We start from the raw sequence: 12,339 nt of genomic DNA, 5'->3' as shown, positions 1-12,339 counted from the left end.
TGGTAATTGTTTTACGAGATATTTTCAACTCTCTTAATTTATTTTTGAAAAAAATCTAATGACTTACTTTTGTACTCTGCGTGCTTTGTTTCAAGATGGCACCAGAGATTTGCTGGTTTCATACATTCATTCGAAAGGCTTTCATAGCAAATTACACATTGAGGTTTAGGGTGAGGTCAAGTGAAAGTAAAACCGATTTCCCAGTAATCAGAGTTATATTTTGTAATTTTTCCAGTAAGCTTAACAATGATCTTGGAAGGGTTAGGTTCAAGGGACGCCGACAATTTAGGTTCAATGGACACTGACAACTTCGGTTCGAGAGTCACTCACTTACTTGCTTGAACATCAGATGCATTATCTTCCTCTTCATCTGTAGACTTTTCTCGTTTTAATGAACCACTTTTTAACCAACGGTCCATTTTTAACTATGCGAACCATAGCTTCCACGAAAAACAATGTCAGTAGACAGGCAGTGGAACAGAAAAAGGAAGTAAGGCTGAAATGCTTTCAGCAGAATACTAGATCAAATCAGGCATTATATAATGAAAAGAGAATAGAGGCAGCAAGGGTATGCAGGAGGAGAAAAAGGGAAGCCATGAAGAGAGAAGAGCAGTACAAAAGGAATGAAAGCAGAAAATACAACAAAAAAGGAACTCGAGAACATAGACCAAAAATAACAGCTTGTAAGGACAAAGAGGGAAATTTGCTGACAGATAAACAAGATGTTTTGGATAGATGGAGAGAATAATACAAGGGAATTTTGGAGGTCAATCCTACCAGGAATGGGCAGCCACTCTATTATACCGTAGATCCAGAAATAGAGGAACCAACATTAGAGGAAGTACGGAAGGTAGTGCATTGTTTAAAAAATTATAAAGCACCAGGAACCAATGAAATAATTGCAGAACTGTTAAAAATGGGGGAACTGGTCTTCATAAGCGAATCCACAAACTTATTAAGTTGAAATGGAATCTGAAAAGAATGCCCGAAGAATGGACCTTAGGTGTAATCCAACCAATACATAAGAAGGGAGACAAGACCTGCTGTTCAAATTACCGTGGAATTACCTTGCTGAATGTAACCTATCAGATCTTCTCTAGTATTATCTACAACAGGTTAGTACCATATTCAAAAGATATTTTGGGGGAGTATCAGTATGGATTTCAGGCTAATAGATCAACAACAGACCAGATATTTGTGTTTAGGTAAATACATATGAGTATAACATTGAGTTTCATAACCTCTGTGTAGACTTCAAGCAGGCCTTTGATAGTCTAGATGGAGCACAAATGTTAAATGATTTGCTGCTACATGGTATACCATCGAAGTATGTCTCACTTATTCAAGCAATGTTGGCTGGTTCCAATGCTGCAGTGCGAGTGGATGGAGAACTGACCAATTGGTTTAGGATTAGTAAAGGTGTCAGACAAGGGGATGCACTCTCTACAATGCTTTTCAATCTGACTTGAAGCAGCCACGCGGAAGCTTCAGATATCTGGTTACATAGGCACAAAGTCGACTCAGATATGTGCTTATGCCAATGATCTAACAATTATTAGTAGAAGAAAGGTATCACTAGAGAGGACAATATGTGAGATGAAAGAAGCGACAGGACCTAGAGGCCTTTCTGTAAATGAAATCAAGACTAAGTACATGAATTTCACCAGGAAGGAGAATAATAACTTGGATAGATTATTAGCAGACGGTTTCAATTTTGAACATGTGCAGAACTTTGACTATTTGGGCTGATTAGATCATATAAGTCTCTTGAATGAGAACTGTCTTCCAGTGTTTTTATACTATCACCTACTACTATTATTTAAGGGAATTCTCTGGTATCCTTTTCTAGTAGTACATGCGGTTACTTGAGAAAATGTCTTACCTGACAACTTGGAGATCAGTACTGCCCCAGTATTAAGCTCTTCTTCCTTTCTCTGTATAGCCACTGCTTCAAGACAATTTCTGTATGTTCCTGTCTGTCCACAAAGTGGTATCCTTTACCTTTCTGTTTAAATATATAGCAACTCTGCCTCCCTTATGTCCCTGTCCACGGAAACATTGCAAGTCTCTTGTATCCAAAAATGTGGCTGGAATATTTACATTGTTTTGTGTATTATAAAAGCTATGTCTTGGTTTGTCTCAATCTTTGACATCAATGCCATCTGGTGCAAGTTAAAAACAATACAATCCTCAAGTCTGCTGTCTTCAGTCCGACATGAAGCTCCCAGATTATATCTTCTGTTCCAAATGTTGCCTACCGGCAATTGCGTACGAGACGGTGTGTTTTTCTTGTATTGCTAACTCATATGAACCTGCCTAAGCATGTTGTAGGTACTTGTACCCAGTATGTATTTTCATTCCTGATGTTACTTTTGCCTCATAATTATTATGTATTAGCTTTCATAATTTGTCTTTATTGTAAATTTGCCACAATTATCTGATGACTCAAAACCCATAAAGTTTTTAGCAATTAAAGCATTTCCATGGAAAGTCTGAATGGTCACATACCTTACAAAATAGAAGAACGTTGTACATCTTGATTACATTTTCTTCCAGTCCACTTTCACACAATCTCTGGTGTCTCAGAATCAATTATTACTTCTATTGCTCTCAATATCCTAGCAACGTAGTGTCCATTTTGAAGTAAAATTCTTACATTTGAAACATATGTTGAGAAATATGTGTAGCTAAAAAAAGGAAGAAAGTGACCACCATAGCAAATTCCACTTTCACTCTGAAAAATGTTCTAAAACTGCAATAACAGGAATGAGGTGTTCTCATCAGTGAAGAGTGAACAAAAACAGGTGAAACATCTTTACTGTAAGTACAGTTACTGCAGCTCAGACACATTTATTGTCTATTAAAAAAAAGCCACTGACAACTTGTAAAGAATATTCAGTGAAAGAAAGTGCACAATTAATATCCGTGAAAATAGGATTACCTTCATGCAGTAATGATGAAATTTTTCTCTACATTAATGTAAAGTCTCTTAAAGGCCAACTTATAACAACTGCTGTACTGACTAGAAAGAATCAGTTACAGCATCTTCTGTACCAATAAAAATTGGGCGAATGACACCAAAATAGTTTAAAGTTTTCCTCTTTGCTATCTACTGGTTGGTAAATTCTGCCAACCAAGCATTGCACAGTATCAATCTACATAAAAACTCCTATTCTGAAAGATGAATCTCAAAAGGTACTGAAGACAAGTAAAGGTATATAAATCTAAAAATATAATTGCTACATGTAAAGCACATGAGACTACAAACTAAAAATAATTCTAAAGCAGCTTGGAATGATACTGAAAACGAAATGATTAATTGTAGTAAAGAAAATAGTGTCGCACTTGTCTTTACAATTCTCAGTATTCTGTAAATCATACTAACCACACCACCCTGCTCAGTAATTGCACCTTGTTTCCTCGGACTGAACACTGTGTGAAATTCTTTACCACCAATTTCCTTGGTCAATTACTGTAGGAATGCACATACAAAAATTTTCAGGAAGTTGCTACATTCAGAGCCTTTAAATAAATATAAGGGAGCATCAGATACTTAGCTTAAGTGCACTGAATTTTATTCTGTTTAACTCTTAGTAATGAACCAAATTGAAATGTGATTCAGAAGTGAAAAATATCTTTTTAATTTTTATGCAATGTATTGTTACAACAGACTTCAGTACATCATGTGATAAGGAGCTTCAAATTCATGCCACACAAGCTCTGCAGACATCAATTTTCTACTCTAGTTACACAGCAATTCATTTTAATGTAATCAAGTAGTATTTCAAATAAAGGTTTTAATTGCACATGCAAATAAAAGGATAAAGGTATCAATTGAAAAATAACACTGCAAACGTTTTTATTTTCTTTATTAAAATCACTTGGGTTTCCACATCACCAACAGGGGTACCAAGCACAATGCGTTACTCTTTGTTTTACATGGCGAGTTTCCCCAGTAGGCCTACAAACCATGGAATGTACAGAAGCACATACACAGCTAAAACTTAGTACCGACAGTAATTATGGTCAGAATCTACGTGAACATTTAATATTTCACTTTCAGGCTGCCTCAGTGCTGAAACAATATTTTCTTTTTCAGCAAGAGTTGGTTTCTTCAAATTGCCCTTTGGCTGTTTGTTACATTTACCATGTCTTCGTTGCACTTTTACCTTCTCGTTGCTGGGGGGTCGTGAAGCTTCCCTGCAGTCTGATTGAAAAAGTGACAGCGAATGAGCTGCATCCTTCTGTAGTGACTTCAGGATTTCTGTGGACACTTTACCTGAACTGACACGGTTAATCAAAATTTGATATGTGGACACTAGATCTCGGGCCAGAGATGTGTTCTCGTGATCATCAGTATTTGTTTGCAGTGAACACAAAATGGCAGAAGCCTCTTCTGTCACCGTTGCTTCACTTGGTGTAAATGTGGCACTTGAATGTAATGCATACGTCATTGACACTGCATGAATGTGCTTGCATATGTTCAAATGAATTAAACTGTCCGCACAAGAACAACTGAAAGCATGTATACATATATTACATTTGGAGCACTTCAACTTGCACTCCAATTTACATTCAATGTTATTTAAAATCACAGTATGTGTTACACCACAATGTGTTTGGGATTTCACATGAAACTTTGTACCATCAGTATTGACTGTAATGTCGTTCTCCTTAATACTACATGAAGCTTTATGACGAGCCTCAATAAGATTTATTCTATATGAATGGCCACCCTTATACAATTTAACCATTCGGGCACACAGTTTGTCACGCACCAATTTCATCAACACAACAAGTAGTCTGTCAAGTCTATTGTTTGTTTTTCCCTCTAAATAACAATATTTTAAAACTCTATGCATTGCTTCAAGGTGCATATTTGTATTTATACCCAGATTGCGACGGTGACAGTATGCCCACTGCTGAGGCCGGAATAAGTAATTTGACGAGAAATATACACCAAAGTCTCTTGTACCTTCATCTGCTTGAAGCTGCCCGACGAACGATTCCAGCAGCTCATTAAAATTGTCTATGTCCACTTCTTCAAGCAATGTACGAAGAGCTTTGTACACAAGCGCTTTCTTTTCTTCATTGCCATGGACTTTCTTCAAATTATTCCGCCAGCTGCGGTCTATGTGCCAAGCACACAGTAGATTATTTTCTGCAGGTCCCATGACTCGTGACCATGCACTACGGAAAGTATTAGTGTCGTCGGACATGAATACAGACGTTTTTATAATGCCAGCTCTCTCTTTCACAGCACTAAAGAAATGAGTCATTATGGAAGTAGTCTCCCGATTTGAAACACAGAATGCTACAGGCATACCTGAACCAAAATCGTCTACCACTAACAATGTGGTCACCAACAGTTTGTAAACATTTGTACAATGTGTGGAGTCTACACATACAATATTTTGTCCAAATCTCTGTAATAACTGCTTCTGGTAGTCAGTCATTAACACTATCACCGAGTCAGTCCCATCAAAATCTTCCCTGGCCTCGCCTTCTTTCTTATAGAGGAGAACACAGTCTTTCATTTTCTCCAACCACATACCAACACTGACTTCATCAATGTTATGCTGTTGATCATCACCAATGGCGAAGTCTCTCTTAATGTTATGAAGGTCATGTCGAGTCAGGAGATGCAGCCTCTCCACTCCGCTGGAATGAACTGAGTCCCGCACATCATCCAGAATTCTCTGGAAAGTGACCCCCTCAGCAATTTTACCTGCAACATTTTAAAATTACTCCAACTACAAAGAGGCCAATTCTGAGTATGTATATGAAAACACTATTCAGAAAGGACACTGTAGTTAACCACCCCCAATAAAATAAATTCAAGCAATATAACACTTGCTAAGTACTTATAAACTAGATAGTTTAATAAATGGCTTAACAGTATATTCAGTGTACCCTTCCAACAGTACTGAAGATACTATTAAAACACTGGGGATGGGAGAATAAACAGGCCTGATTAAAGCACCTGTTGCAATGTGATATTTCCCAGTTTCAGCTACCAAGGCTATTTTCAAATGGTTACGAGGTCTACAAGTACACGTTTAACATGCTGGACAAGAAACAATAAATGTACTGCCTTTAGTCTATTAGATGCATTAATGATCTATTCTTAAATAGACTACTATGATGCAAGCAATAACACAGGGAAACAAGTATTTCAGAACTTATTTCCACACTTGTATTACTGTAATGCATTACACCTGCTCTCACACACACCTAAGTACATGGCATTACAGTCACCAATATTGTGGTCAATATGGATCACAACAACTGGTCTTTTACAACTGCTTTCAAGCTAACATCACAAATTGTATTCATATGAACTGCCAATCGATATATTCACACCTTTTACTCCAGATCACATATCCATAACAATATTAATTTCTCAGCAGTAAAAAAACAATGCTCCTTCACTGCAAAAATAATAGTCAACTACATATAACTACCAGCAAGCCTGACAATGGATTCTGAAACTTTCACATCATATTTACTTGGGGATCACTGAAAGGCCAGCAAAATTCTACAATTAAGGTAATACTCACCAGCGATGGCTTCTCTATCAGAACCACTGAGATGCAGAAAAGCAATGTTCTGGTCGTGGCCGAAATGTGTTCTGTAGTAAATGACACTACAGATTCCACTTTCTTCTTCGTGAAGCTCTATGGCAGCAACGCAATGGTTTCCCATCTTGCAAGTGCCCTGGGACTTACACAACCTTTTGCCACCTGACTTCGAAGAAAATGTGCCACTTCTGTGGCATACAAAGGTGGTTTTTGCAGTGCCATCCTTTAAACGCTTAGTGCCATAACTAGAGACAAAACTACTTTTTGTTTTTCTCTCCTCCTCAGACTTCCACTTCATAAAGTCTAAAACAAAAGCATCGATGAAAGACAATTGCATTCAGATTCAATAAGTGCAAAGTACACAGCGGGAATAAAAAAAAACGTGCACTGTTAAGATACCCTCACGAGTTACTGGTGTGATTTTAATCATTTAAATTTGCAATAATTTAACTTATACTTAATGTAGCAGACAGTAAGTTTACAGTTAATGTGAAATCCGTCTTTTCACGCTTTCAAATAAGCACATGTTCTATTGACCAACAAAAACAAGATCTAATGGCCACGGGTCAGGCTAGTATGTAATAATAATGGACGATATTAATTTAAGTAGGCAGTGTACACTTTACTTACCGTCCTTCGTTTGAAATTCACTAATTTCTTTTACCATCTCAACCATGTGCTCCTGCTCCACATGTAGGCGCAACTTGGCTAAGAAATTGCATTTAAAGCTACAGTCACTTTTTGAGCACTTTATCGTACCTTCTTCACCTGGCTGAATTTTATGCACATTTCTCAAATGAGCATTCAAATGCTTCCTTGCTGAATATTCTCTATCACATACATAACAAGCAACAGAACCAGCCATTCCAACGAAATAACTCACTCTCACAAGGTGCAAGGATATTCGCTCATCAACTGTGAATACGAGAATGTGTGTAGCAAAGATGTTGCATTCGCTCAGATGTCACCTATGCTTCTGATTGGCTACTGTATATGACGTCATGAATTTAACTGTCAGCCAATCAGCATCGCGACCAGCGGGTCGCGAGACGCAAGTCTCAACCACCTCTGCCAAAGATCGACCTCCTTTCCCCATGACCAAAGATAACTGTCTCTTAGTTGTTAAACTCGCAGTCAAAGGCTATATTTACATAAAACGTTACACGTAAAGAAATTACTGACATACACGATCTTATGTTCTGTTATACTATACAAGAGTCACTAGAGTTTAACTAAAATGGCTCAAATGGCTCTGAGCACTATGGGACTTAACATCTGAGGTCATCAGTCTCCTAGAACTTAGAACTACTTAAACCGAACTAACCTAAGGACATCACACACATCTATGCCCAATGCAGGATTCGAACCAGTGACTGTAGCAGTCGCGCGGTTCCAGACTAAGGCGCCTATAACCACTCGGCCACACCAGCCGGCCTAGAGCTTAATGTTAAGAAATTTGATGAGAAGACCATGAACCTTTTCAGTCCTGTCCTGACCTCCACATATTTTCTGTTTAATGGAGAATACAAAGAATAAATGGAAGGAGTCATAAGGAGCAGCCCACTCTCACCTGTGGTCCTGAATTTGTTTATGGAGTACTTTGAGGAGGAAGCCCTGGAGTTATCTGAATGAAAACCCATTTTTTTCCAGTTACATGGATGACACATTCATCATCTAGCCCAATGGAAGGTATAAACTCCTTGATAGCCGTACACATTTGACCTCCATACATCCCAACATCAAATTCAATATGGAGACCAAAGCAGAAGGAGGATTACCATTCCTAGATGTCATGGTCAAGACAAGAGCTGATGACACCCTGGGCTATGGTGTGTACCAGAAGAAAGAGCACACTGACCTGTATTTGTATGTAGACAGCTGCCAGCACCCTTTGCAGAGGAATGGGGTACTCAAAACACTAGTACATAGAGTGCACACCATTTCAGATGTAGAGAGTATGCCCTAGGAGGTGGAACACCTCAGAAATGTATTTTGAAAAAACAGTTACCTAGAATGACAGATTAGGTGAGTTCTCCACCTCACAACAACAGTAAAAACTGTGGAGATGAAAGAAGTCAGGGAGGAAGAAGCAGCCACTGCCTTCACACAATACACTGACCCAATATTGGAAAAAATTGGATGCATGTTAGTAGTAGTAGTAGTAGTAGTAGTAGTAGTAGTAGTTTATTCATCCAGAGACAATGTACACTGCATGGATTTCGTCAAAAAAAACATAGTATATATATACACACATATAGGGTGAACAATACTATACAAAATACAGATGTGCATAGTAGACTACATAACATCAGACTACATTGAAATAGCATGTACAACTTTGATTATTTACATTGATGTATGAGAAAGACTTTTTACATGGAATATACAGTTGATATTTAGATATAACACATACAATTCTAGCACTTTTGTACATATTATTTATTTAGATCATAGCAACAGTCAGATAAAAATTACTATTGGCACAGAGAACATAAATATAATTGTTTAGTATGAAGCTATTCCAGGTATTCTTTTACACTACAATAGCAGTTGATCATTAAAAATTTGAATACTGCTTCTTTAAATGAAGACAATTTTTTTATTTCTTTTATCTTTACCGGTAGTTTGTTATACACTCCTGGAAATGGAAAAAAGAACACATTGACACCGGTGTGTCAGACCCACCATACTTGCTCCGGACACTGCGAGAGGGCTGTACAAGCAATGATCACACGCACGGCACAGCGGACACACCAGGAACCGCGGTGTTGGCCGTCGAATGGCGCTAGCTGCGCAGCATTTGTGCACCGCCGCCGTCAGTGTCAGTCAGTTTGCCGTGGCATACGGAGCTCCATCGCAGTCTTTAACACTGGTAGCATGCCATACAGCGTGGACGTGAACCGTATGTGCAGTTGACGGACTTTGAGCGAGGGCGTATAGTGGGCATGCGGGAGGCCGGGTGGACGTACCGCCGAATTGCTCAACACGTGGGGCGTGAGGTCTCCACAGTACATCGATGTTGTCGCCAGTGGTCGGCGGAAGGTGCACGTGCCCGTCGACCTGGGACCGGACCGCAGCGACGCACGGATGCACGCCAAGACCGTAGGATCCTACGCAGTGCCGTAGGGGACCGCACCGCCACTTCCCAGCAAATTAGGGACACTGTTGCTCCTGGGGTATTGGCGAGGACCATTCGCAACCGTCTCCATGAAGCTGGGCTACGGTCCCGCACACCGTTAGGCCGTCTTCCGCTCACGCCCCAACATCGTGCAGCCCGCCTCCAGTGGTGTCGCGACATGCGTGAATGGAGGGACGAATGGAGACGTGTCGTCTTCAGCGATGAGAGTCGCTTCTGCCTTGGTGCCAATGATGGTCGTATGCGTGTTTGGCGCCGTGCAGGTGAGCGCCACAATCAGGACTGCATACGACCGAGGCACACAGGGCCAACACCCGGCATCATGGTGTGGGGAGCGATCTCCTACACTGGCCGTACACCACTGGTGATCGTCGAGGGGACACTGAATAGTGCACGGTACATCCAAACCGTCATCGAACCCATCGTTCTACCATTCCTAGACCGGCAAGGGAACTTGCTGTTCCAACAGGACAATGCACGTCCGCATGTATCCCGTGCCACCCAACATGCTCTAGAAGGTGTAAGTCAACTACCCTGGCCAGCAAGATCTCCGGATCTGTCCCCCATTGACCATGTTTGGGACTGGATGAAGCGTCGTCTCACGTGGTCTGCACGTCCAGCACGAACACTGGTCCAACTGAGGCGCGAGGTGGAAATGGCATGGCAAGCCGTTCCACAGGACTACATCCAGCATCTCTACGATCATCTCCATGGGAGAATAGCAGCCTGCATTGCTGCGAAAGGTGTATATACACTGTACTAGTGCCGACATTGTGCATGCTCTGTTGCCTGTGTCTATGTGTCTGTGGTTCTGTCAGTGTGATCATGTGATGTATCTGACCCCAGGAATGTGTCAATAAAGTTTCCCCTTCCTGGGACAATGAATTCACGGTGTTCTTATTTCAATTTCCAGGAGTGTACAATCTGCTTCCTTGTATGTTTGTTTGTTTCTGCGCCAAAGCCTTGTTAACTCTTTTTATATGAATGTCATTGCACTTTCTTGTGTTGTAAGTATGTAGATCCGAGTTGGATTGGAAATTGTTAATATTTCGTTTTACATTAATTACACTTTTCTGTATATAGAGGCATGGTAGGGGTAGAATATTCAGCTGTTTAAATAATTGCTTTGAAGGAGTTAGCCTTGAACTGTTGGTAATTATTCTAACAGCTCGTTTTTGTAGAGTGAAGATGGTTTTGAGATTTTTCTTACTATGACCCCAGAAGGTGAGGCCATAGGTAATAGCAGAATGTATATAAGCTAAGTAAACAGCTCTGCTACATTCCCTACTACATACAAAGCTAATAACACATAAAGCAAAGCAAGCAGAGCTTAACTTATGCGAGAGATACAGGATATGGGATTTCCAGTCTAAATTTTCGTCTATATGTACACCTAAGAATTTTGTGGTAGCAACTCTCACAATTTCTTTATTTTTTATTCTGAGATCTAGATCAGAGTGTGACTTTGCTTTCCTGTAATGGATATAATTAGTTTTGGAGATATTTATGGTTAATTTGTTCACTTCAAACCAATTTTGCAAATATTCTATAACTCTGGTTGCAGATGTTGGCAATACCCGGTTTATGTCAGTTACTACAATGTTTGTGTCATCCACAAACAGGGTTATATGAGTACCATTTACTGGAATCTTGATATCATTTATGTAAAGAAGAAATAGGAGAGGTCCTAGAACACTCCCCTGCGGTACCCCAATTGGCACAGTCTGAATATCCGATCTGTAAACAATACTTTGGTTTTTACTGTTTGTTGTTGCAATTTCTACTACCTGTTTCCTATTATGGAGATATGACTGAAACCACTTTTTAGCTACTCCTCGTATACGAACATATTCTAATTTGTCTAGCAGGATATCGTGTTGGACAGTATCAAATGCCTTTGAGAGGTCCAAATTTATTCCTATTGCACTATTGTTCTTATCTAACCCCGTTACAATATTTTCAATGAATTGGGTAATGGCTGACTCTGTACTCATTCCTTTGCGAAAGCCGTGTTGGTTTACAGACAATAGATTGAATTTCTCGAGGTAATTTGTAATTCTGTTTTTCATGACTGTCTCTATTACTTTTGAAAATACTGATAATAAAGCTATTGGTCTATAATTTCCCACTTCATGTATATTGCCCTTTTTATACAATGGTTTTACTTTTGCAATTTTTAATCGTTGTGGAAAGACACCTTCTGAAAATGATATGTTTATGATGTGTGAGAGTGGGTGTGATATGACACTAGCACATCTCATCATGACTGAGCAAGGTATCTCATCAACCCCTGAGGACATTTTATTCTTCATTGTTTTTATTATTCAATTAACTTCCAATTTGTTTGTGGGAGGTAGCAATAATGAATTAACACTTTGTTCTTCTGGGATTGATGTTCTACTAATCTTAGAACAATTTTTACTCAGATTGATTGGACTATTTATGAAGTAGTCATTAATGTAATTTGCTAAAGTAAGATTTCTGACTAGCACACCTTGATCATCTTTTAAAACAAAGTCATCTGGATTTCTAACATTTTTGCTTGGGCCTATTTCTTTTTTTACTACATTCCGTATAGCTTTCGATTTGTTTGCTGACCCAGCAATTACACTGTCATTGTGC

General features: G+C 39.3%; 1 protein-coding gene across 1 annotated transcript; it reads right to left on the bottom strand.

Moving 5' to 3' along the window:
* Positions 1–4,004: 4,004 nt before the first annotated feature.
* On the bottom strand, positions 4,005–7,272 carry LOC126249072 (uncharacterized). Its single transcript, XM_049950724.1, has 4 exons — positions 7,212–7,272; positions 6,561–6,884; positions 4,976–5,728; positions 4,005–4,459 (listed from the first exon to the last, which is right to left on the bottom strand). Exons 1-4 carry the CDS (start codon positions 7,255–7,257, stop codon positions 4,005–4,007), a joined length of 1,578 nt encoding a protein of 525 aa, XP_049806681.1. The 5' UTR covers positions 7,258–7,272.
* Between the last annotated feature and the right edge of the window lie 5,067 nt (positions 7,273–12,339).

This window comes from Schistocerca nitens, chromosome 3 (genome assembly GCF_023898315.1).
Source record: "Schistocerca nitens isolate TAMUIC-IGC-003100 chromosome 3, iqSchNite1.1, whole genome shotgun sequence".
Taxonomy (NCBI): Eukaryota; Metazoa; Arthropoda; class Insecta; order Orthoptera; family Acrididae; genus Schistocerca; species Schistocerca nitens.
This window is presented reverse-complemented; position numbering and strand designations above follow the sequence as displayed.

Coding starts and splice junctions, on each gene's coding strand:
- LOC126249072 (XM_049950724.1), bottom strand. CDS start 7,257: ATGGTTGAGATGGTAAAAGAAATTAGTGAATTTCAAACGAAGGACG. Junction 5,729..6,560: donor TGATAGAGAAGCCATCGCTG/GTGAGTATTACC, acceptor AAAATGTTGCAG/GTAAAATTGCTGAGGGGGTC. Junction 4,460..4,975: donor GCAGCTTCAAGCAGATGAAG/GTACAAGAGACT, acceptor ACATTCATGCAG/TGTCAATGACGTATGCATTA.